The sequence below is a fragment of the Pseudoliparis swirei genome, chromosome 14, assembly GCF_029220125.1.
Source record: "Pseudoliparis swirei isolate HS2019 ecotype Mariana Trench chromosome 14, NWPU_hadal_v1, whole genome shotgun sequence".
Taxonomy (NCBI): Eukaryota; Metazoa; Chordata; class Actinopteri; order Perciformes; family Liparidae; genus Pseudoliparis; species Pseudoliparis swirei.
The window spans coordinates 9606552-9634397 of NC_079401.1; the positions used below are offsets into that span (position 1 = coordinate 9606552).

Sequence of the window (27846 nt, forward strand, 5' to 3'; positions counted from 1 at the left end):
AAAACATGTTTAGAAACATTCAATAGTAAAACATTTAGAAAATAATTATTCACATTAAAAACGTTAGCTTGAAAGACCAAGCGAAGACATACCAGGAATCTGTGTGCGTTCCATGCTTGCACAGTTCGGTTAACACCGATCTGGGCCAACTGGCATGTCAAAGATGACACACAGAACCGAGTCATCTGGTCCTCCATGTCCAGCTCCTCCTGATCCACCAGTTGGACCAATGCAGCTTTCAATGGGTAGTTAACCCGGTTGTTGATTTCTGGCCAGATTCTCTCATTTCTGTGATTCTGTCATTGCAAAATAGAGACATTTTCAGATTCTTGATAAACAAATATTTCCCCGCCCCCCCAGACTAACTTACTTTCACATTTCAATATCTTCAGTTAACCATTCTGAATAATTAATGAAAGTGTGAAATAGTTATTAATTACATGTTGATTAACTTTATAATCAGCAAAACCATTGTATGTTGATCACCTTTGTCGATGGTGTTTGGAGATATGGTGGCCTTTCAGTGTTGTGGCGGTGGCTGGCCAACTTCTCACTGCATGAAAAGAGTGAGGTAAGTCCTTTCCATGATCCACTCGACCTGGTCCCACATCATATTCCATTACTGCCTCCTGCAAGAAACATAACATTGGCAGACAGCAGTATGGAGTGTAAGGCTAATGGTGTCAGATACATTTACAAAATGTGTAGTAGGTCTTGTGTTATCAGGTACTGATGAGGTGAGTTGAGTTTTAACTTGCTGCTTAAACAGGGTTTCTGTAGTTTTCAATAAGTTTAATTTAAGTCCTCTTTTAGACCAATATGAATGCAATTTAATACGTTGATTCAAATCCAAACTAAAAAATATATATTATGAAGGTTTTCACATGACTAATCCCACTTAAATTAAGCATTTTCTTTAATACATTAACAAGCCATATTGAATTTAAATCCACTTTCGAAAATGTGCTGCTTCCTAATCAAGTGCATTTTTCAGAGCTGACAAAATGGTATTCAAGAAATTGTAAGATATTTAATTTTAAATGCATTTTTTTGTTTTTAACCCTTGTGTTGGCTTAGGGTCATTTAGGCCCGAATCAATATTACACCCTCCCCGCCTTTGGGTCATTTGACCCGATTCAATGTTCACCCTCCTGTTACCCTTATATTTACTAACATATTTTACCCTTTGGATTCAATTTGGCGCCAGCAATTAAACCTCCAGAAAATTATTAGAATTAATATTGTTTTCCAAGTTTAAGTGTGAGGCACTTTATGTTTTGTTTGTTGACTACCGAAGAACACCGACATTAAACATTGAATGGGGTTAAATTAATCCTAAGGCAGGGAGGTGTAATGATTGATTGTCAAAATGACCCTAAGGCAACACACTAAGGTTAAGGACCCACAGACACCCTGTTAAAACACCTCATAAAATGGGGATGATTTGTAATGTTTAGGGTACAGGACAACAGTCTTTTCAATTACCTGTAAACGTCATTGTAGATGGTGAGGTTGTTCTTTACAGGCATAGTAGCTTGTCCAACAATTTTGCTGGAGAAGCCATCTATTGCCAGCACATGAGTCACGCCAAACATGACAATCTTCTCATTTTGGTCCATGTGGATTTTGTGACCCATAGGCTGCATAGTAAGGAAGAGGGTTGAGGTTCCTTGCTCCCTTAAACACAGACAAAAAAGAACATCATGACCTTATTGAATAGCACAACATATTCTAATTTGAGAAGAAAAAAAAACCTGGCATCGTGCCTTATGGTAAGGTGGGTGAATGTTGTGTAAAACAGCTCCAACACGACCCTCTGATGCAAGGACACCTGCAGCTGCAAGACTCCAGTCATCATTTTCCTGCCATAGGTAGGACCACCCTGAAGATAAAGAAGAATACATGTTGCATTGTAATGTTAAGCCATGAAATGTCAACTTCAACTCCAATTAAATTACAATTAATTTGTTAAGTGTTTTGAATTATAGATGATTATGAAAACTAGTTGCAGTTTAAACATGTTTTACTAAGTAGTTGTAGAGACAAATTTAATTAGCAGTAGGCTACATTATTTAGTTGGATTCAGATGTTGACCTTTAATCAGATCTGTGTCTAACTTTAATGTTAAAAGATGTCGTTATCATTTGTTGTTGTAATAAATACAAGCAAGATAGAGAATGACGTCATGGATCACACTTTACGGCAGGTATTTGCGGCTGGAGCTGCGTGGAGCTGCACAGTTTTCGGACCGTGTTACAATAACTATATAACTACTAAATACAATAGCTATTATGAGTCCCCCCACCCTCTTTGTAAATGTGGGACAGTCTTTCTTACCATCTGTTTGTATGAACCATCTATATCCTGCCTGTGTGCCCATCACCCCACAAGAACCACACTTTACAAATGTTTCTCATTTCCCCTAAATACACCTTTATTGGACATGGGACACTAAAGTAAGGCTCTTTCATGTCTCTCCTAATAAATATGGTGCTCTAGTACTTCTAATAGACTGGGTGACTGAGAGTGACACACACCCTGTTCAGGGCTCTCAAGTTTTGAAGACAGGCAAGAGTGACATTTCTGCAGATCCATACGACTGCACCAAGAGGATGACTATGTGCTGGCCTTTGGTCATCTTTTATAACATAATGTATGCATATCAACACTATAAATGAACATAACTAAAGTTTACTTTCAATACAAATCCTTTATGACTCATTTGGCTTGATTTTTAGTGGGTGGTCATTATGACCCTGAACACAGGTGTCTCATCTCTATTTATCTACATCACCCCATGAAATTGTTCTACTAAATGGTAATAAAGGAGAATATACATGTTATAGTAAACTAATGCAATTTAATTTAGATTTAGATTTTTCAATGTACCTAAAAAAATTGTTTGAACATGTATTTTCATTAAATCTATGGAGGGGGTGGAATAACTCAATTCACTAATTAAAACTGATTGGATTGTTATTAATGGTGTTGGTGATGAGGTACAAACTATATAGTTATTAGGATGTTTTGTTTCTGACCACTTTGGGTCAACTGACCCGGGAGCATAACGACTGTATGTAAGAAACGAACATAACAGGAGGGTTAAAGTATAACATACTAACCTTACACACACACTTATAGTTTCGTTGTGCATTTTTCTTTTAAATAAATTAACTGCACCCTACCTGTGTTATTGCATTGGAGACTGCAGCTTCAAGTTGTTGGTCCGTCACTCGCTGTCTTTTAACCCGTGGTCTTTGCAAAACTTCCGAATATTGGCCACGGACGTTCCTCTACGCAAGCTCACATTCAAATATCAGAAGTGTTTTTATGTACATCACTACAGCCACTATGCATCATTTGTTGTACAATATCTAAGTGGAGGTAACAGGCTGAGTCCATCTTGCGTGCTTCAGTGCAAAGAGGTGTATATAGCAGTAGCGAACCTAAACACTACGTCTACTGTGGGAGAATAAACACAGAATAAACTCAGTTACCCAAAATGCAACCCTTTGTAGTGTCAACTTCATTTAACCCTCCTGTTATGTTGCACCATTTGTTTCTTTGTAAATGTGGGACAGTCTTTCTTGCTCCCTCCAACCATATGTTTCAAAACACACACACACACACACACACACACATTAAGTGAGAAGGTGATTCTTGCTGTGTACATGAATATTAAACTTCCCGTCGTCACCACTGTTGCTAACATATCCAGGTTTAATTATTTATTCTTTATATTGACTAAATTATATTCTTCTAACGTTACCTGCTTTATGTGTTTGCATCGTTAAAATATCCCGGTTTAATTATTTATTCTTTATATTGATTAATTAATATTCTTCTAAGGTCAATAATCTAGGTATGTATCACTGGCTTTTATTTGACTTCATTTTAAGCACTTCGTTCTGTCGTTTTGGTTTCAGACAGCAGAAAGCGTGAATACGGGAGTGGTTACATTCCGTTTTCCGTTTTTGGTTTTCAAACGGGAAACGAAAAAACCACGTGATTTCCGTATTCCGTATTTGGAATGAAACGAAAAAACGAAATAACATTACGTACACGGACCCTTTGGCTCAGACTCCCCGGTCCCCGCCCCCCCCCCCCTGCTCCCCGCCCCCTTGCCGCCCTCGTCGCCCTCTCTCCGGCCGCCGCCGCGCCATGTCGTCCGCTGTCACCGAGACGGAGGAGTCTGCGCGCGGCTCCCCGCTGACGCCGCTGAAGCTCGTCGGGCTGCTGTGCGTCTTCCTGGCGCTGTGCCTGGACGCGGGAGCCGTGATGAGTCCCGCGTGGGTGACCGCCGACGACCAGTACTACCTGTCCCTGTGGGAGTCCTGCTGGAAGCCCGCGAGCACCGAGGACTGGCAGTGCAGCAGCACGCTGGGTTCAGGTACAGCCGAAACACAAGTTATTATACAAGAAAAAAAAGAAGAACCAAATATATATATATATATATATATATATATATATATATATATATATATATATATATATATTATCTCATAAGAGACGCTTTCATCCGGGCTGCCCCGCGCGCACCGGCAGCATGGTTAATCATGTGTCCTCTGGCTTTTGATATACGAGCCTAGAGAACAAAGAGTTGGATGATGATGATGATGTTGATGAGGCTGATGGAGGGATGCTTCCTCATTACACCAGTCCGAAAACAACAATCTGTTGAATCCTCAAGCCTCCTTCCGACAGGCAACCTGTGACTCCACTTGAGGTGGGATGGAGGAATGTTGCTGTAGGCTCTAAATTATATCTTTTTTTTTTCTTCTTTCAAATGTGTTTCTGTCTTGAAAACTGGGAAGGAAAAATAGATCATGAATAATAACAAGAATAAAACCTGCAACACGTGGCTTCTATTGCCAATGCCATTGTGTCATGTTCCCTCTGAGCTCTCCTCTGATCCTCAACAAGATGAAGACATGACATTTAAAACACACACACACACACACACAGCCGTGTGCTGAATACGAACCCCAGTGCCACTCTTTCTTGGAGTGAGTAAGGAGGAACACAGGTGAACTATTAATATTTCTGAATGCGTGAAGAGCTGAAACGATTGTGACAGAAACACTGGATCATCCACACGTCATTATTTTTACAGTTTTTTTCAGGCGCTACCAAGCGTTTGTCCAATCAGTGGTCACATTTTCAAAACTCTAAACACAATTAGTACAGCAACGGTCTTTTGTGGCCATACCATTCACACATTTCATGTCGTTTTCAAACAATATGCAGTCAGTGAACACATTTCCACAATGCTTACATTTTCTTAACAGACAAGCTATACCTCCCAACTAAATGATGGATTGTTTTTGTATTATTTACGAATGTTAACACACAACATCCCACAATGCCAAACACAATATTCCAAACCTTAGATACAGTCTAAAAACCTCTTCTGCAATGATATCAGTTCTAAAACAATATATCTCTGCTAATAATAAACAAACAATTGATTCCCCATCTCCTGATGGTAGTTTGGAATGTTTTTGAGAAATATGTTTTAGCAAGTTTTGAATTAGAATTTACATTTTGATTATGACCGGTTGAGATGTTGATCACACAGACACCGCCTACATTGACTAACTGAATGTTGTTCAATCATCTATTGCAGCCGTTGCCCCAAAACATAGTTTATTTGTAAAAAAATAAATAATAATAAACTAAACAGTTTGGATTGAACTTTTTTAAAGGAACAATAGTTCCCCCCCTTTTTATCTGGACTTGTTGCCGTTGTGTTTTTGTTCAGAATGCTGTTGTGTGTTTCTTGGATATTTTGTTCACTGTAAGCAATACTGTAAAACGTGTTCTGTTCCATCAGACTGTAAACAGTATTTGTACTGTACCTCCTGTAGTAAACAGCACAGAAAAAAACCTGATTCGTTTTTTACTGGAATGCTTTTGAATGTGAACATTACATGTGGACATACAGTTCCCAACCAAGAAATGTCGTGTAAAAACAGTGGATTGCATGTTTTGCATGCAAATACCTGTAAAGCTGAAACATAAAAGTCTATGCAGTTTTTGTAATGTCAGCAACAGCCAGTGTTTTGAAACCTGGTGAACTTTGATTGACTGGAAGGAGCTTGTGAAGTGAAAACAAGAGTTATTCTTTGACAGAATAATTTCATTTTGAGTCATATTTCCAGTGTTTTGGTAAATTTAGTGTCTGCAGAAAAAGATGTGTTCTATTTTGAAATGAAGAATTAGTATATATTTAACAAAATGTGTTTTTGACAAGAAAATTATCCATTTGGCCAATTGTGCTTTGTAGGTGTGAGTCTGTGTTAAGAGTTTAGAAAAAGTATCTGAAGTATGGGTCGGTCGAGTCATTTTAATACCTCGACTTCGACTGGGAAATATTTGGCGTATTATGTTTAACCTAAAAATGTTTTTAAAAAGCAGTAAAAAGTTAGTTGCAGGGCAATTTTAAGTTTGATTCATGTCATCCACAAGTCATACGATGTTTTATGATGCTCCCCTGTTCTTTTGTTGTCCAGATAAACGAGAGGAGAGGTCTTGCAGTTTGGGTCAGGGAGGAGGGGTTGGTCTCGGATGTTGGAGTGGTTTCCAGAGAAACCAGAGTTCACAGGTGTTACTTTGATTGAGGTGGAAGTGGCTTTCCTTACGACCACTGTGGCCTGACTGGTGCTATTTCCACCTGGGGGCATTAAAAAGGAATCATTGAAACAGTCTAATCTTGAAACTGTCAGACACCATCTTTCTGTCTGTCTGCCTGTCTATCAATCTGTCTGTCTGCCTGTATGCCTGTATGTCTGTCTGTCTATCTGTCTGTTTGCCTGCCTGTATGCCTGCCTGCCTGTATGTCTGTCTGTATATCTGTCTGTTTGCCTGCCTGAATGTCTGTCTATCTATCTGTCTGTCTGCTTGTCTGTCTGCCTGCCTGCCTGTCATCCACCCTTCCACCCACCCATCCATCCTTCTATATCCACCACTCATCCGCCCATCCCACCATCACTCTGTCTTTAAGTCTGTGCTGTATATGGGTGGGATGGGATTGTGTACGTGTGTGTGTGTTTTTGTTTGTGTGTGTGTGTGTGTGTGTGTGACAGAAGAGGAGTCTGCATGTCACTGTGTACATTAGTGTGTTTGTGTGTGTGTGTGTGTGTGTGTGACAGAAGGGGAGTCTGCATGTCAGTGTGTACATTAGTGTGTTTGTGTGTGTGTGTGTGTGTGTGTGACAGAAGGGGAGTCTGCATGTCAGTGTGTACATTAGTGTGTTTGTGTGTGTGTGTGTGTGTGTGTGTGTGACAGAAGGGGAGTCTGCATGTCAGTGTGTACATTAGTGTGTTTGTGTGTGTGACAGAAGGGGAGTCTGCATGTCAGTGTGTACATTAGTGTGTTTGTGTGTGTGTGTGTGTGTGTGACAGAAGGGGAGTCTGCATGTCAGTGTGTACATTAGTGTGTGTGTGTGTGTGTGTGTGTGTGTGTGTGTGTGACAGAAGGGGAGTCTGCATGTCAGTGTGTACATTAGTGTGTGTGTGTGTGTGTGTGTGTGTGTGTGTGTGTGTGTGTGTGTGACAGAAGGGGAGTCTGCATGTCAGTGTGTACATTAGTGTGTGTGTGTGTGTGTGTGTGTGTGTGTGACAGAAGGGGAGTCTGCATGTCAGTGTGTACATTAGTGTGTTTGTGTGTGTGTGTGTGTGTGTGACAGAAGGGGAGTCTGCATGTCACTGTGTACATTAGTGTGTTTGTGTGTGTGTGTGTGTGTGTGTGTGTGACAGAAGGGGAGTCTGCATGTCAGTGTGTACATTAGTGTGTTTGTGTGTGTGACAGAAGGGGAGTCTGCATGTCAGTGTGTACATTAGTGTGTTTGTGTGTGTGTGTGTGTGTGTGACAGAAGGGGAGTCTGCATGTCAGTGTGTACATTAGTGTGTGTGTGTGTGTGTGTGTGTGTGTGTGTGTGTGTGACAGAAGGGGAGTCTGCATGTCAGTGTGTACATTAGTGTGTGTGTGTGTGTGTGTGTGTGTGTGTGTGTGTGTGTGTGTGTGTGTGTGACAGAAGGGGAGTCTGCATGTCAGTGTGTACATTAGTGTGTGTGTGTGTGTGTGTGTGTGTGTGTGACAGAAGGGGAGTCTGCATGTCAGTGTGTACATTAGTGTGTGTGTGTGTGTGTGTGTGACAGAAGGGGAGTCTGCATGTCAGTGTGTACATTAGTGTGTGTGTGTGTGTGACAGAAGGGGAGTCTGCATGTCAGTGTGTACATTAGTGTGTTTGTGTGTGTGTGTGTGTGTGTGTGTGTGTGACAGAAGGGGAGTCTGCATGTCAGTGTGTACATTAGTGTTTGTGTGTGTGACAGAAGGGGAGTCTGCATGTCAGTGTGTACATTAGTGTGTGTGTGTGTGTGTGTGTGTGACAGAAGGGGAGTCTGCATGTCAGTGTGTACATTAGTGTGTGTGTGTGTGTGTGTGTGTGTGACAGAAGGGGAGTCTGCATGTCAGTGTGTACATTAGTGTGTTTGTGTGTGTGTGTGTGTGTGTGTGTGTGTGACAGAAGGGGAGTCTGCATGTCAGTGTGTACATTAGTGTGTGTGTGTGTGTGACAGAAGGGGAGTCTGCATGTCAGTGTGTACATTAGTGAGTGTGTGTGTGTGACAGAAGGGGAGTCTGCATGTCAGTGTGTACATTAGTGTGTGTGTGTGTGTGTGTGTGTGTGTGACAGAAGGGGAGTCTGCATGTCAGTGTGTACATTAGTGTGTGTGTGTGTGTGTGTGTGTGTGACAGAAGGGGAGTCTGCATGTCAGTGTGTACATTAGTGTTTGTGTGTGTGTGTGTGTGTGTGTGTGTGTGTGACAAGGGGAGTCTGCATGTCAGTGTGTACATTAGTGTGTTTGTGTGTGTGTGTGTGTGACAGAAGGGGAGTCTGCATGTCAGTGTGTACATTAGTGTGTGTGTGTGTGTGTGTGTGTGTGTGTGACAAGGGGAGTCTGCATGTCAGTGTGTACATTAGTGTGTTTGTGTGTGTGTGTGTGTGACAGAAGGGGAGTCTGCATGTCAGTGTGTACATTAGTGTGTGTGTGTGTGTGTGTGTGTGTGACAGAAGGGGAGTCTGCATGTCAGTGTGTACATTAGTGTTTGTGTGTGTGTGTGTGTGTGTGTGTGTGACAAGGGGAGTCTGCATGTCAGTGTGTACATTAGTGTGTGTTTGGCTACCGCGTTGAGCTGACCTATTTCTGGACATTCTCCTCTGAAGCACAGCTGAATATTTGATGTCACACTCTGATTTCTCTATTGTTGCATCTCCACACCGCCTCTCTTAGGACACACACACACACACACACACACACACACCGACTGACACTGACACGCTTTGTGACCACAACTTTCAGCAGCGACACTCTTTCTTTCGGTCCTTCTCACTATTCATATAGATCCATACTGCAGACAGACCAGAACTCCCTAATTAGAGGTTTTGGCGTGACAGGTGTGTGTGTGTCAGCATGCAGTGTGTGTGTGTGCGCACTTTGAAATGATATACTGTATGACCTGCTGGTGCCAGCTCACTTGGCTCCTTCCAGCATCGGAAAAAGACCAAAGCAGCCGTTTCTGCTCATGAAACTCATCCTCTTAAATTCATCGCTACAACAAGCTAACAGGCTAATGCCTTTGCTAACTGACCCTTATCAAGCTTGTGAGTTTGATCAATACCTTTTTATTTTATTTAACAAAAGGGTCAACGATGGTGAACAATAGGTCAGGGTTGGTGGGGTCAAACGGAACTGTAGAGAAAAACCGGAGGCCGACTCGTGTTAGACCAGCCGGCTGGCGAGTTAGCGGTTAGCTCGCCAGCTACCAACTCTTCCACTAGCTTGTGTTGCCTTTTGGGGAAATGTTTGACGGGTCTAGTTTCTAAAATAAAAAATAGTTTAACGAAGTGGTCAAATGCTGTTTCAGTTCCGAGCAGGAGTACCGTGTTTGTCTGTGTGGTATGTTAGTTAATTAGTATTAGCTAATTGTGTCTTCTGGATGCCTTTAAAGTTGATAAGAGATAATAATATTGTTGTTATTTTAATTTTAAAATACAGGATTGGATGGTTAGTTTTCTTAGTAAGAAGAGAAATACCACATTTTCTGAAGATAACTTTTTTTTTATGCGTAACTTAAATAAGGATAAAATGCATGGACTGAATGCACCAAATTGCACCATTTAAAAGAAAAAATGATTACAACCCACCTTAGGTACGTGGTTATTTTACCGCACAACCCGGTAACCAGTAAGTCAGTAAAGAAATGTCACAGGTGCCTATTTCTAACATAAAAAGCTGTTACCTGGCTGCTATAGCTTCTCTGTACCGTAGCATACAATGACAGTCTTCCATACTTTAGCTCTTTAAATATGCTATGAGTTTTTTAGAGGAATACATGAACATTTTATTTTTTTTATTTTTCCGACACCAGGAAAATACAATATAGATACAAAAGCGGCGCCGGCGGCAACCAGCTAAATGTGGTAATGCATGCAGAGACGTCTTTAGTTCACATTATGCATAGCTCCTAATTTATGGGACTGAGATGGAAAAAAACAAAGGCATGAAGGAAGGATGCCACTTTGCAGAATATAGCAGAACTATTTTGTTAAGACCAATGAATTAGAATAAAGGTTACAATTATAATGAGTTTTTGAAATTTCCTTTCAGACCAATACATCCTTGATAATGTAAAAGTTTGTCCTATATGTGATAAAGATTCTCTATTTTAAAGTCCCGACATTAATCTTACAGGTCAGACTGAGTACCATGGTGCATTTACTGCTTTATTACAGATTTGACATGGAAGAGGGCGAAGTGAGGGGGACATGGAAAGTTCCCACGCTCGCATCACATGGGAGGGATGAACTTAAATCTGATTACATTGAACCGACAGACTTTTGGTGACTTCAGGCTGCTCTTCAGACTCCTCTGTTTCCTTAACCCTCCTGTTACCTTAGGGTCAATTTGACCCCATTCAATGTTTAACCCTCCTGTTACCTTTATATTTACTAACATATTTAACCCTCGGGGTCAATTTGACCCCAGCAATTAAAACCTCCAGAAAATTATTAGAATTAATATTGTTTACCAAGTTTAAGTGTGAGGTACTTTATGTTTGTTTGTTGACTACCTAAATAGCCCTTTAAATATATAAAAAAGTTGATATTTCTTATATGTTTGACACAGTGAAAAACAGCCTGGGGTCAAATTGACCCCAAAGAACACCGACATTAAACATTGAATGGGGTCAAATTGACCCTAAGGTAACAGGAGGGTTAAGAACCAAGTCTCATATTTGGAGAATTTGTAAAAATCTGAGCCGACATCATCACCAATATGTTTCCGTTTAAAATCTTGATTTTAGAACTAAATGATGACTGTTCATGTACACAACGCATGCTGGTGCCGGTGTAAGCGGCAGGTAGATTGCACGGTATCTTAGTTATTGTAATAAACAAATGTTGTGCTTGATACTGAAGATCGTCCTATAATCTTCTTCTATATACTCAAACAGACACATTTTGTGGAAAGAAAAGATGCGGAGAACAAAATAAGCATTGATAAAAAAAGGAAAGTCCGTTTTGTGTCCGTCGGCCTCCTGAAAGTGGCAAACCGGGATCTCAAGCGGCAGTAGTAGCATCATAATATTCTGAATTGAACTACATTAAGCTGATGCTAGTAGACAACAAGGTCATGATGCATGTAATCTGATATCCATGTTGAATTATCCACTTGAAGTTGATCGTGTTAAAGAAGCTGCTGTTGGTTTTCTTCCGCGACGAATTCGTGAAGGACACGTGGTGACGACTTAAACCCAACGGGTAACGAAGGCGGGTGTCCGTGTCATCGTTTTGAAAGGTCTACGTTTCCCCCCCGCTCACACTACGAGGCCACCCCGCTAGCGTTTCCAAACCCCTCCGTTTTTGGGGCGAAGTAGCGCAGACGCTTCAAAAGAAATGTGTTTTAAAATAGAAACCTAGTGGTGAGGAGTTTCACGGTCCTAATCACATTTCGGATTTTTACATTAATGTTTTTTACATTTTTTTTACAAGATGTATAACTCAAGTTCGAGTTTAATTTTTAAATGGCTTATTCTTACTTTAGATTAACGCTCTCTTTCTGTCATCTTGGCTGAAATGCATCTTTTTCTCTTTGAAAGTAAATCTCAGAGAAGAGGCACAAAAGAGAACTTCTTGTGCAAACAATTTAATCATAAACACATGATATATAGAGATGAATGGGCATAACACGGGAAAAAAAGTCACAACAGCAAAGCCTGGCAAATGATCCGGGGTTCCGTGTTCGGTCCGGTGGGCTGCAGACCCGGAGGTGTTATGTAGACCCGGAGGTGTTATGTAGACCCGGAGGTGTTATGTAGACCCGGAGGTGTTATGCTTGCTATATGCACGAGGGCCCATAGCATCCTCAATTGTGTTAAACAAAAATGTTTTACTTGCTTGAGTTGTTTTTTGCCGTAATTGAAAAAGCGTTGATGGTGTATAGAACTCCTTGCCAAACGGAGGCTGCGTCTACTTCTTCTTTCTGGGTTTTACTGGTGGATTACAGCTGTTAAAGCGGATTGGACACTTGAACTTCTCACCAAATTATAGTTAATTTGGTCCAAACCAGTTGATGGAAATCATTTTCCGAAGGTTTGCTTAAAAATTTGCTTGTGGCAACTGAACGTAAATGTGACTTATGTGAAGAGGCGGCCGGCGCTTCTCACGCTCATAGCCAACCAGCGAGGCTTCGAAAACCCTGAAGCGGTGTGTGAGCGATCCGAAGCTGAGCCACTCTGTTAAATGTCCCGCCATCAAACAAGAATGGATTGATGTAACAGCGATGACAAAAAGGGCGATCACTTTAGCAAATGGATGAAGCGATGTCACATATTTCATGGGAGGTTTTGATATTGATGGCGGCAGCCGACACAGAGTTGTGTTGATTTCCCTCATAAATATGAGGGAAATCAACACGGGACACAGCTTCAGATGAGGAATCTGACAGTGGACATTTGACACACACACACGCATGCACGCACGCACACACAAATGCACGAAAGGTGTTTAAAGCCTTAAAATTACCCCTGACAGCCAACCTACATTTCTCCTTCTCACCCCCCCCCCCTCCTTTTTATCACCTCCTCCTCCTCCTCCTTCTCCTCCAAACCCTTTCTATTTCCCCATTCCTCTTTATTTTCTTACATCTCAAAATGTCGCACTCAGTCTCGTAAACAGAAACAAATATAGGTTTCACGGCTCCAAATGATACAGAAGCACAATAAATGACTGCGGGGCTATTGGTACCGAATATGTTTGTCCTTGACTTGACCTTGACAGGTTTCAGGTTGTTGTATTAGAAACTGTTCCTTACTGCAATGGAAACCAAATCTGGTGAGCTTTTCTAGCTTATACATATTTTGTTTTGCACATGCTTTGTTTACACATTCAGCAAATCAATTCCAAAAGATTGACTCAAGTTTGTAGATGGCCGTGATTTAAAAAACAATTAAAAGTGCCATTTTTTGACCCACGTTCACAGTCTTTGTTGCCACTGATTTGAGATCAGTCACCACCGAGGAACCTTCCTGAATGCTGCCTCCTCGCTCCTCGGCCCCTCTCATCTTTCTTCATCGGCCTATCGATCCGTCCGTTGCTATTACTCCCCCGACCCCTTTTCTCAAAATGAATAGTCTTGTCTTCAACCCTGCTCCCATTTCTTGCTCCCATCTTCTTCCTGTCCCTCTCTCCTCCCTAAGGGCTTCATTGTTACATTCACCATGTTATCATCTTCTTTTTGTAATTTCACCATCCCTCCTTCTCCTCAGCCCTCTCCAACCCCATTTCCATTTTCTCCTGGTTTAAGTCTCCACCCCTCTCTTTCCTTCCTTCCCTCCCTCTCTTTCTCTCTTCCCCTCACCTCCTCCTCCTCTCCTCTGACTCCGTCTCTCCTCTCGGTGAGCCGAGCCCCCCCCCCCACCCCCACCCCTCATGGGAGACGCCTGTTCTATTTGTAGCAGCTGAACGGGGAATGGGAAATGATGTGGCATTCAGTTCTGTGGCGGACGGTCAGACAGGGGAATAGCCAAGAACATACAGCCATCCCCAAAACACACACACACACACACACACACACGGGGCATGATGGGGAAAGGGAGATGCATGTTTCCCAAACACACATAATCCTTTTTGGTGGATGCAAATCAAGTTTTCTTTAAAGCGCTTACAGCATTTGGCAACAAGTCTTAAAATAAACAAATGACATAATAGAAGAACACAATGTGTCTTAAATATTTGAATTACAGTATATTCCTCTGATGTTAGCTTGCAGTTATATATATTTATATATATATATATATTTCTGGATAAAACTTTTATCCTCCGTGTTCACTTGGAAACAGGCTCTTATATTTATGTTTATTTGTCATATTTTGGTTTATTTATACTGTTTTCTTAATATATAAAAATAAAATGGAATCAAAGCAATCAGTAGAACAATCGATTATTTATTATGTCATCATTTTAATCAGGAGAGACTTGTAAAGAGTTTAACAATAATTTATTACAATTGTAAATATTTGAATAGTGCAAAGTCTTTGGCGATTGGACTCCATCCAAATGTTTGACAACAGCGATGTGATTGGCTTACAGAAACTGCGCAGAATCTGATTGGTTAATTTAATGTGCACGCCCCCCCATCTGCTGCTGGAGTAATCGCTGGGAGGATTAGAGACTGAGATTATGAATGAACAGGAGTGTTAAAGAGTGTCTTCCTGACTGAATTTACACGTGAAAACAGGAAATGGTGAACACAAAGGGTGCTAATGCAAACCTGGCTACAGAAGGGAAAGTGTCTATAACGCACTGGAAGCCGAAAGGCCACAGAAGTCTGAAGACACAGTGTGTACTTTACTCTGGATGTAACCTTCCAAAGAGTGAAGCCAATGCTGAAAAGCGTTAAACTTGCATTCTCTAGTAGAGAGTGGTTGCAAAATGTCTAAAAGTCTAATGCCGTGTTCACACCGAAAGCAACGCAATTTTTTCGCGGGACGAGATCCCATGCAGTCTTCTTCAGCATGAATGTAAGAGATGATGGTCCCAGTTAGAGTCAAATAGATCATGTAGCTGGTTATGCTTTAGCGTGATTGTGATTTTCAGGTTGCTATACCGTGGCGTTTCAAAAGAAAAGTGCTTTAAGTTCATGAAAGTTAATTGGAAACATTTTGATCGTCTAAAAATGTCTTATGCAGTTGACCGGAATGGCGACGGGCAAAAAGTCGATAAGGCAACAGCCCAAAAATGCTGACGGACAAAACCCGATGGCCAATAACATAGATGGCAAATAATATTATATTCTGCCCTCTACATCTGCCCTCTAGTCAGAATGAGCATACTCATAAACACACTGCTACAACTCCTTCATCGTGTTATATTGATTTTCGGATAATTAGGATAAATTCAAAGTAGATGCAAAAGTATATTTATGTATAATATATTATGTTGAACATTGTTCCTCCTGGTTGGATCACAGCCAACACAATGATTCTGACCCTTCACTTTTTTATTAACAGCATTTACTTGTACTTTTACTTTCAATACTTGAGTACATTTAATATCAGAACATTACTTTTGATACTTAAATACAGGAAAGTATCAACGGCCACAGACATCTTGGCCATTACGACTCTTACTCAAGTAGTATTCTCATAGGTGACTTTCACTTTTACCTGAGTCATTTTATCTTTACTTTTACTGAATTACCACCGCTAACGGGGGACGTCTCGGTGACTACGCACACTTTCTACATACAGTCTAAGGATTTTACATTTCCAGCCGGTGGGATCTGTTCTGGATTCAGGAACCCAAAAGTACCCCAGCAGCTAATCAGCGTGACAGCTTGGAAAGGCTTTACAGAAAAGGAAAGAAAATGTGACACCGCAGTGCAGTAATCCTGTCACATGGCCGACAGCCATATTACAGCCAGAGGTCTTTCTCTCTGCGTGAGTGAGAAAGGATCACAGAGCAGCACAGTGTGTGTGTGTGTGTGTGTGTGTGTGTGTGAGAAACTGGTGCGAAAACAACCAGTGTGACGGTGTGTGTGAGAGCATTAATATCAATTCTACGGTTGATGCGATTAAAACAATTCAAAGCAGATATTTATGTGTCTGTAATTGAAAGAGCGGGCGAGGTATTTGCAACAGTTGCATTGACCGTATACGTGTTTACAATGTGTGTCGTATAGAATGTACTCGTAAATACAACTATAATAGAACAGCATTACCTTTGGATGCCTTTTGACAATACTGACAAGCAGGGGTGTTTGTAGGATTCAAAGAAATGGGGGGGGGGAGCCCCAAGGGGGGTGCTATATTAGGGAATATTTGCGTGTGCATAGATTGATTAAATCAGAAAGTTATTAATCTCTGTATGAATTTTGGTGAATGCTCTCTTCCATTCAGTCTATGATAGCACAAGAGACAGCATTTCAGGGTCATAGTGATATGATCATACTTTACTCAACACTTTACTTTGTTTTCCCCTTGTATATTTAGTTTCCTCTGTATATTTAGTATTTTAGTTTCGTATTTAGTATTGTTATTGTGTTTTATTTTTTATTAATGCTCTAACGTGCACCGCTGCTGTGATCCTGAAATTTCCCGACTGTGGGATTAATAAAGGATTATCTTATTTTATCTTATTTTATCTTATATGTTATGCTCATTTTGACACTATTGCTGAGATAAAGATGAACAAGTTCAGTGTCATATATACAATTCAATAAAAAAACAAATATAATAATAATATCTATTAATGCAAAGAATGGAGAGATTTAATTCAGTTTATTTTATATCGCCCATTCTCACAAATTACAAATTTGCCTCAGAGGGCTTTACAATCTGTACACAAAGAGATGTCGATAGTTAAGATAAATGTAAGCAGGTAACACTCGTTAACAACTACCAATATATTATATGATATTATATATAGACATATTCTCTAACTACCTGGAATTATAAGTTCACTCTGTGCATTATTTACTAAGAGCTAAACTTATTGGCAAGCCCCCTTAAAATCGGCCTAACGACGCCCCTGCTTGTTTCATAAATTGATCTTTGATTTAATGCATGTTATGTCGGTGATTCAAAAGTAGCTGAACCACATCAAATGAGGGGGGGGGGGGGCAAATAGCATAACGCTTTGTCACGCCCCTCGGTGACACCCGTTGGCGTCTGTATTTATTAATATTTATACACATTAAACAAGATTTATTGCGACCGTAGTGGAGCAGTAAAGAATTAACATGTGACGAGTTGAGATGAAGCTCGAAGCCGTTCAGCAGGATCAGTTTTTGTTACATATGTATATTCATATATATGTATATATATATATACAGTATATATATATATATCCTCGATAATAAATCCATTTAGCTACTGATTTATGCATGTGGTATATCACAGACTCAACTCCACGTTTGTAAACCTAAAAACTCATTCAACATACCAACGGAGAATTTTCGAATGCACCAATTCATGGTGGAAAAGTCTTTATTCATGTGAAGGAAACACATAATTCAGGTGCCAGGTGAGAAATAAAAAATATTAAAATATAATGTACACTGCAGTGAGGCTTTGCAGGCTTTGTGTATTGCAACTCTTTTCATTTAATTTTATGTTTGTTTGGAATACCATTTTAATCGATTGTAAAAGATATAGACCAACTCAATATCACATCACAAGCAGCTGGACTGTCTGCTAGTGAAATCCAAGATTACATCCAATGACATTAAAGAATTTCAGAGCAGAGCATCAGTTTTCATTTATATCTGCAAACACTGCACTGGTTTCTGTTTATGTGTTTCTGTATACATTGCTAGTCACCTCACACCACGCGGCTAGCTGTCTTATTGATAGCTGTCAGTTTGAAGCACCCTTAAAACCAACAATGGAAGTTTCTTTTGAAAAGACACTGAATGCTGAACTGTATATTTTCTTGTGAACAAGGAGCTTTATTTTGAAAAAAACACTTCTTGAGGTCCTACAAGTCTGACACACATTTTGTATAATATTTTCCATTCATAAAACACATGTCAAAAAGTGTGTGTGTGATAGACAGAGAGATGGGATTCTCACTGAACCAAGGCTGCTGACATTACTTTCGATTGGTTATTTGATGCCTTTCGCTTTCACGCTGCCATTTAATTGGCCGCTTTCACAGAGGGAAGCGTCGCTTCGAAGGGAATGTGAAAGTTAAATATGAAAGGACGGTGAACCACCTGAGCCTCCCGAAAGTCTTTTAATTGAACCCTCCACCTCCATACGTTTGTCCTTATTGCATTGCTTCTTTTTTTTACATGGCAACGTTTTTGGGACGACTCTCGGAGGGCAACAGAATTGTAATTGCTTTTGTTGAGCCGACTTCAAAGGAAAAACAGGATTTTAGCCTGAAGTGCTTTACCTCAAACATGAAGCAAATAGATGCAGAGCCAAAGCCTGGGAAATAGAAGCTACAGGAATATCTTGTTTTGATTAAACATTTTATTGAACCTGAGTCAGTGTTCTAATCAGCAGCATCCTTCAAGATTGAGATCGTTCTTAATATAAAATGCTTTTTTTAAATCTCTCCTCTCTCTATCTTCTCTCCTTCCAACTGTCACCCCTCTTTCATTTTTAATTTCCTCCTTCCCTCTATGCCTCCCACTATCCACCTCTGCATCACATCGTTCACCTCTATCGCCAGCTCATTCCTTCTCTCTGCCTCTAAATCTCTCATTTTCTTTATCTCTCACCCCCACTATTCATCCTTCATGAGCTTTTTTTTTTTTTTCTTCGAGACTTGCGAAGTACATTCAGGCATCACCTGTATTTTTACAGCCTAAATAGCAAATATGTAAAAATACTAAATCCAACTAACGTGTGTTGTCACTTCACATCGAGCTTCTATAACCACATATTACTTGAAGACACATGGATTTGTTTAGCTGTGACATCTAATATGTGACAAGGCCCTAAAGGTGTATTCAGACAGAAAGAAAAGTTATGTTATTGGTTATGTGCCCAAGTCCTGGTTGTAAAGAAATTAGCTTTAAGCTAGCTAGCGAGGGAGGGGTCAATCTTGAGTGTGGCCATAGTCTGTATGTAAGAAGTGGATGTCGTCACCATGACGTCACCCATTGGTTTGTAGACTGAAGTTTTCATGGCGATTTCACAGTCGCCATCTTGAATTACAGCTGCCGCCATGTTGTTTGCAGAGAAGTGACGTAGAGAAGTGACGTAGAGAAGTGACGTAGAGAATGGACATGGAGAATTGACGTAGAACAATAACCTACAGAATTGACATAGAGAATTAACGTGGTAAATTAACGTAGAGAATTAACGTAGAGATTTGATGTAGATAAGTGACGTACAGAAGTGACGTACAGAAGTGACGTACAGAAGTGACGTAGAGAAGTGACGTAGAGAAGTGACATAGAGAAGTGACGTAGAGAAGTGATGTAGAGAAGTGACGTAGAGAAGTGACGTAGAGAAGTGACGTAGAGAAGTGACGTAGAGAATTGACGTAGAACAATAACGTACAGAATTGACATAGAGAATTAACGTGGTAAATTAACGTAGAGATTTGATGTAGATAAGTGACGTACAGAAGTGACGTACAGAAGTGACGTAGAGAAGTGACGTAGTGAAGTGACGTAGAGAAGTGACGTAGAGAATTGACGTAGAACAATAACGTACAGAATTGACAGAGAGAATTAACATGGTAAATTAACGTAGAGAATTAACATAGAGATTTGATGTAGATAAGTGACGTACAGAAGTGACGTACAGAAGTGACGTACAGAAGTGACGTAGAGAAGTGACGTAGAGAAGTGATGTAGAGAAGTGACGTAGAGAAGTGACGTAGAGAATGGACATAGATAATTGACGTAGAACAATAACGTACAGAATTGACAGAGAGAATTAACGTGGTAAATTAACGTAGAGAATTAACGTAGAGATTTGATGTAGATAAGTGACGTACAGAAGTGACGTAGAGAAGTGAGGTAGAGAAGTGATGTAGAGAAGTGACGTAGTGAAGTGATGTAGAGAAGTGACGTAGAGAAGTGACGTAGAGAAGTGACGTGAGAAGTGACGTGAGAAGTGACGTAGTGAAGTGATGTAGAGAAGTGACGTAGAGAAGTGACGTAGTGAAGTGACGTAGAGAAGTGACGTAGAGAAGTGATGTAGAGAAGTGACGTAGAGAAGTGATGTAGAGAAGTGACGTAGAGAAGTGACGTAGAGAAGTGACGTAGAGAAGTGACGTGAGAAGTCATGTATTCAATCAGACTTCTCTTTGCAACTGGAGGGTCGCCCCCTGCTGGTCAGTAGAGATAATGCACATTTTAAGACAACCCAAAGATTGATGCCTAAGTGTGACATGATAAGAGTTCTTATTTTTGGTGTGGCTTTATGCGAGTGTGTATCAGTTTGTGTGTGTGTGTGTGTGTGTTCTGTTTCAGTGCACACCAAGACACAGTGCTCCCGATATATAAAAGCGGACAGGTTTTTGATAACATGCCAGTGAAGCCTTTTAGCCGAGGCTTTTTGTCTAAGTGCTCTCTCTCTTGCGTTCTCCATTACTTTCACTCCGCCCCGGCCCCATCACCTCCTCCTAACCCCCCCCCCCCCCCCCCTGTCCTTGTAACATGATGTTGGTGGCTCTCTATTAGCATGTGTCTCCTCTTTTATCTTTAAGTTTGTATCCTTCCTTAACCCATTCCCCTCTTGCTTCCTTCTTTCCATTCCCTTGTCTTTCCTCCTCGCTCCTTTATTCTCTCTAAATGTTTTCCAAATGGCATCACTTGTCCTCCCCATTATCTCTTTCCTTTCTCCCCATCTTCAATTTTATTTGTTCCTTTTGGTTTTTTTAGCAGTGCATTTATTCCCTTCCTGTCTTTCACCTAACCGAGTCCGTTCTTTCTGTCGATCCATCATTCCTTCATCTTTATCCTCCTGTCATCTTGCCTCACTTGTGTCCTTCTATATCCTTTGATTCACCATACCCTCTCTTTCCTTTCATTTTCCAAACTTTCTTTCCTTTACTCCCCCAATGTGCCCCTCTCTTCCTTCAGGTTTTTTTTATTTCACTCTGGAAGTGTTCATACTTCCTTAATTTGACCACCGTTCTTTCCTTATTGTCTTTCCTTTTTCCTTCTGTCGGCCTTATTTCTCCTGTCTTCCCTTCCACCTCCAATCCCTTTTCTCTCTTCTTTCTTCCTTCTCTCTTTCCTCCTCAAGACTTCATCCTATCTCATTCTTCACCCCTTCCTTGATGAAACCTTCTCTTCTTCCTCCTTCGTTCTCCCTTTAATCAACATACGTGATTGTGGAACCTTTTCTTTTATGATATAGAATGTGAAATAAAATAATTTGTCTCTTGCGGCTCCATCTCTCCTCCCAGGCCACTGTCGAGGTCTCGTAAATGAAATTGTGTTGGTTCGCAATGTTGCATTTATTCATGACTGTTCTAAAAAAAAAATTGCATGTCACTTTTCTCACTTTGCTCTCTTCATTTCTTCTCCGCCTTTCCAACCCCTCCCCCCTCCTTTCCAGACTGGCAGGTTGCTACGCTGGCACTGTTGCTAGGGGGCGGAGCCCTGGTGCTGATGTCGTTCCTGGTCGCTCTGGTTGCCGTGTGCATCGGCACGAGACGCCGATTCTACGCACCCGTCGCCTTCATGCTCTTCGCCGCAGGTCAGCTCACACACAGCCCTGTGTCGAGGGCCACGCGTTCATTACGCACTAAAACACACACACATACACACCAGTGGCGGTGCGTCCATAGAGGGCGCTAGGGCGCCGCCCCTCTTAAAATTTTGAGATGAAAAAAAAAGAAGAAGAAAAAATATAATATATACTGTCAAAAATCATTATATACCAAATAATTTAAATAATAAATATACCGTGTTGACGCGCTAAATGTGTGTGGGAGACCGTAAGCCCCTGTCAACAACCACTTAAGTTAAATGTGACCAAAAATAATATATCGCCATCATCACTGAGAAGCCCCTCCCCATTTTATGGGCGCCAGCCAAACGTGTGTGTGCGGCAGCAAGCAAACATTTCACACAAAAACTAGTGAACAGCATGAAGCTAGCCCTGTTTGAAGAGCAGAGCAGCAGAAGGAGACCGAACTGGCATCGAAAACACAAGATTTCAAGATTTCAAGATGTTTTATTTGTCACAACGAAGAAGTTCCAAACTGCAGCGGGTCCATGGAGGAAGGGAGGAAGGCGCAGATGTAGTCCTTTATCAGCCTCTCAAAGCATTTCATGACCACCGAGGTGAGGGCCACCGGTCGGTAGTCATTCATACATGCTGGAGAAGCATTCTTGGGCACAGGGACAATAGTGGATCTCTTGAAGCAGGCGGGGACCACGGACTCAGCCAGGGAGAGGTTGAATATTGTGGTGAACACTGGAGCTAGCTGGTTAGCACAGGTCTTCAGTACTCGCCCAGATATGCCATCTGGACCTGCAGCTTTCCTGGTGTTCACCCTCAACAGAGCCCTCCTCACACTGTGCTCGGTCACAGAGAGGTGTGTTCATCCCCAGCGGTAGAACTCACCTCGGCTACGCTTAACGGTGTTGTTGTTAGCGGCGAGCTAGCGCTGTTGTTGCTAGCCTCAACCCGTGCATAAAATGAGTTCAGCTCGACCGCTATGGATGCGTCTGCACTCACCATTGTACGGGGTCTGCTCTGGTAGTCTGTGATAGTCCGTAGTCCCTGCCATAGGCGCCTGGTGTCGCGCTGCTCCATCTGTGATTCCACTCTGTCTCGGTACCTCCTCTTGGCTTCCTTCACCGCCCTCCTCAGTCCATAGACCGCTGCCTTGTACTCGTCCATGTTGCCGGATACAAGACCGGAGTTATAGGCAGCAGTACGGGCGTTCACAGCTTCACGGATGGATCTATCAACCCACGGCTTTTGGTTAGGAAAGACCCTAACTTTTACCGTGGGAACGATGGTGTCCGCTAGCGTTGCTATGAGGCTCATTGCTACTTCAAAACTCGCTGACGCCACTGGAACTGGATTGGATCATGTCCCAGACGACGTCCCGCAGAGCGTCCTGTAGCTCAGCCTCTGATTGGTCAGACCACCGCTTTACGTCCCTCGTCACTACCGCTTCCCGCGCGATCCTTTGTTTATACTCCGAAGCAGAAAAATGGCGGCATGGTCTGATTTCCTAACGGAGGGAGAGAGACAGCCTTGTAGCCTCTCTTGAATGGCGATAGCAGTGGTCCAACGTTCTTTCCTCTGGTAGCACACGTAATGTGCTGGTGAAAGTTCGGCATGACTTTTTAGGTTTGCCTTGTTAAAGTCCCCAGCCACCACCACAGCCGCGTGGGATACTTGTTCTGATGCCGACATAACACATCATGTAGGTCCGATAGTGCTACGTCGGTGTCCGCTTGTGGTGGAATGTAGACGGCTGTGGTGATGACCGAGCTGAACTCCCGGGAAGGTAGAATGGACGGCATGAGATCGTCAGATGTTCCAGGTTCGGCGAGCAGGAACGAGAAAGAGTCTTAATGTTCTTGGGGTCGCACCACATGTTGTTTGTCATGAAGCAGACCCTCCACCCTTAGATTTACCAGACTCTTCCGTTCTGTCTGCACGGAAAACAGAGAAGGACTCGTTGGACATATGACTCGATCCGCACCAGCGGGGTCAGCCATGTTTCCGTCAGACAAAAGATGTTACAATCCCGCATGTCCCGTTGGAATCTGATCCTTGCCCTAAAATCATCCATCTTATTTTCCAGAGACTGGACGTTAGCAAGAAGGATGCTGGGCAAAGGTGGACGGTGGGCTTGAACTCTCAGTCTGTTCAATTCCGCTCCGTTTCCTCGATGTTTTCGCTGCTCCCGTAGTAGCGGCTCCACTGCTGTTGTTGTGGTTCGCCGCACGATCTCTGCCGGCCACGCTGGATCGATGGAAAAAGTGGACAAAAACCCTTGTTTTGCGCAAAAGTTTATGTCCAAAAGTGTGCTGCGGTCGTATGTTGTTAGTGCCGATGTGTTTGTGGCAAAGAAAATATTAAAAATAAACACAAAAACTAAAAGAGCGCACAATCTCCGCGGAGCTGCCGCGACGGCGACTGGACACAGCCGCGCCATCTTCATTTGTCACAACGAAGAAGTTCGGAAAAACAAACACATTCCCTCAAGAATAATGGAAACAGTCTCGTCACAGACATGATTGACTTTAACCAGAGAGTTATGGAGAAGTTTGCCAACTTTAAAGAGAGGAGGCTACTTGTCTTTACAGTAGTGGGTCTGCTCTGTCACCCAATGTAACATGTGATCTCTTTCTGACTCTATTCTGCTCTGAACCTCTTTCATGTGAGGGTGAACATCTTTTATTTTGCAAACCTCTGAAACCCAACCCAATGTTCCTTAAAGCTGCTCTGAACCTCTCATGCCCAAAGTCAGTGTGTTGATAGTTGTTATTGGACAGTGTTGAGCACGCTGTGTTCTTGAAATAAAGCTTTGTTTTTTACAATATTCTACTCAAAACCTCTTTTCTTCTCATTGTTGAGTGCTATTTAAACCGCGTCGCCCAACTGCGCCCCCCCCCCAAAAAATTTCACCAGCCGCCACTGATACACACACCTAATGACACACACACACACTTAATTAACCAATTTAGACAAGGTAACTGGAAGGTTGCAGGGTAATCACATTGGAAAGTGACATGCATTTAAATTATAATTCTTACTTATTATTGAATAGGCACACACACACACACACACAACTGCTCTCTCTCCCTCAAACTCATTTAGAGAGAATCCTATGAGTCGGGCCCAGCGGGGTCATGGTTGTCCCTTTCATTTCAGCCCGCAAATCTGAAGTTGGGACAACCGTCAAGTTTCCACATTTCCAACCTCCCCGAATAATTGGAATTAAATGAATTTAGTTTTAGGCGTGAAAGGTTTCATTTTGCAAAACTGGATGTGTTGCCTTCTGAAGTGAGCTCTATGGCACTAAAGAGGAGAGATTTACACATTACATGTTAGTTTCTCATGGACTGGGAGTCTTCTTATCCACTAAAAATACCTTCAAACCATTACATTCCTATAATCATGTTGCCGGCTGTGGCTAATGAGAAGCTTTTCTGTCTTTAGCCTCAAAATATCAAAGTGTGTGCCAGCTTAAATACAGAGGTACAATGTGAGAAAAGCCTCAGGTTGCACACATATTTCCTCTCATATATATATGTATAAATATATAATATATGTATATACAGAATATATTATACATATATATATACATATACATATATATATATTATATATATATACATATATATATATGTATATATATATACATATATATATATAAATATACATAAATCCATACAATAGTGGATTACTTCAGTAACTTGTGGTGGACAGGAGTCCCGTCATGGAAGCTAAGCAATGCACTGCTCTGGATGCAATGTTAGTCACACGGTAACAATAACATCTGAACTACCACTTTCAGTTATTTCCAAACTTAGCACAGCTCACGTTGACTTGGCTATTGAACATTATTCATAACGTTTTTGATGAGCTGGCTTTGGTACATCGCCACTTTTTGCCAACTGCGGATTGAGCGTTTCCATGTGAAAAAAAAAGTGATGGAGTCGATGACCTCACTATCTTTGGCTAAGAAACACAAGAGCCCCTTGGATAATGTAACAATACAATAGACTGCAATGAGTTTTGGGATAAATCACGTTGATGCATGGCAGCTGGCTGACGATACGTAACTTCCATTATGATAGAATCCAGTCAGAGCATGAATCGAAGCTGTGGCAAATTAAAAATGCTTCCTTGTACCTTTTGACTTTTTACCAAAGAACCCGAAAAATCATCTGTTGTACTGATGATGAAGCCGGGCGAGTTTTGTGTCCTTCTTACCCTTGGTAAGTGCTCCAATGCCCGTCATCTATCGCTGTCTTTGCAGGGAGTTAATAGGGCTTCTGCTTCCAGATGGATGGCCAAAATAACTGGTATTACTGCAATTAGCAATTTGAGTCAGTATTGTTGAATTGGAGAAGTATCGATACTCATGGATTATTTTGGTGGAAACCCCAGGCCTACCAGTGGTAATAGGATAAATATACTGTGGCAGACCATAATGCACTTATTTTATGTTTCAACAGAATTGCCTCATTTTCATTACAAACTTCAGAATAAAAGAAATAACCTGAAAGACGATCCCATATTGACTGTGGCTTAAGAATGTTAACCTTTAAAAGGCTGATCCTACTTGCAGGAAAAACATGAACAACGTAATCCGGTTTGAAAAACTTTGTTCAAACTGAATTACGTTGGTCATGGTTTTCTACTTGTGAATATGCCCGTACCACTCATTAAACTTTAGAGAAGCCTTTTACTTTGAAAACCGCTTTGATTCAATTATAATCAATACTTTAAGCACAAATCATTATTGAATATATCATTTTAGAGCTTAGAAATTCAGGAATCTATGAATATTTAACATAGAAAGAATCTAAAAGCCCTGTCAAAAAACCTCCAGAATCTCAGAAGCAGAGCACGGAGGCAGAGTGTGATGGATCACAAACACACTGCTAGACAACTAACACCGCTCTAAAGCAGTTTTATCACATCTCCTGTGTTAATATTTGCGTGTTTTTGGACATTATGCACTCCGTGTTGTTGTGTTTTTAACGCAGGAAAGTGCCAGAGCTGGTTTATGTTCCCACAAGGTGAATTATTTTTGAAGAAATAACCGTTGATGTGCTCTCCTTTGTTCCACTGCCACCCCCACACACACACACACACACACACACACACCTTTTAAACATTTATCTCTCTGCCCTGTCCCCTGTTCCCCTCTTTCCTCCCAAGTGGTGTCCCGTTTCCTTTGACACTGAAGCCCCCCTCTGTTTCTCTTCCTCTTCTCCTCCACCATCGTCCCCTCCCTTCGCCTCTCGCCCGATCAACTTCCATTTATCTTGTGCCCAACGAACTAAAGAGAGCTAAACGACATCACCCTCCGGGCTCGCGACTCTCTTACTGTACCCTGTCGATGCTGATTTTGGTAGTTTAAGAAAAAAAATAGTTCTAAAGTATTTTGTATGTGACTGCTGAGAAATGTGAAAGAATAAAGTGAACTTGACTCCCATTAACCCAATCTCATTAAAACTTTTATATAAGAGAAAGTTTGTTCAGAATATCCCTTTAATTCAATAACTAGTAATAAAATATACAATTTAAATAGTGACCCCCTACTGTGGAAGGATAGAGGACCAACATCTTTCTTCTATGTTGACTCACATATGTTGTGTTAAATTAAATTGCACAGTGCATACATATATACAGGTATATACAGAGGGTCAACACACATATAGGCAAAAATAATGGGCTTTAGACAGTTAGATAAAGGTATGAACCTGGAAAATGATATGCCCCCTTTAAGAAATGATACCTTTCCTTAGACTTATTGTCTGCTCGTCTTCCCCAGTTGTCCTCCAGGCCTGCAGCTTGGTCCTCTACCCCATCAAGTTCATCGAGAGCATCAACCTGAGGATCTACCACGAGTTCAACTGGGGCTACGGCCTGGCCTGGGGCGGGACCATCTTCTCCTTCGGTGGGGGGATCCTCTACTGCCTCAACCCCAAGAACTACGAGGAGTATTACTAGATGCCGATTGAAGGTTAAAACCCGACACGCTGAAGTATTCAAGGGTTTTGATTCTTCTTCTTTTTTTTCTTTTCTTCCAACGGCTCAATTCCCAAGAACTGTAAGGAATGCTACACACTGTATTTGAGCCAATAAATATATCGCCACAGGCTTCCT

At 41.5% G+C, this 27846-nt stretch overlaps 1 protein-coding gene across 2 annotated transcripts; it reads left to right on the forward strand.

The window, feature by feature from the left end:
* The first annotated feature begins 4161 nt into the window (after positions 1 to 4161).
* Positions 4162 to 27846, forward strand: tmem47 (transmembrane protein 47). Of its 2 annotated transcripts, none has more exons than XM_056431660.1 (3): positions 4162 to 4390; positions 21592 to 21732; positions 27512 to 27846. In XM_056431660.1, exons 1-3 carry the CDS (start codon positions 4162 to 4164, stop codon positions 27688 to 27690), a joined length of 549 nt encoding a protein of 182 aa, XP_056287635.1. In that variant the 3' UTR covers positions 27691 to 27846. The 2 variants fall into 2 exon arrangements, with proteins under 2 accessions (XP_056287635.1, XP_056287636.1); XM_056431661.1 differs by having other exon boundaries at positions 27523 to 27846.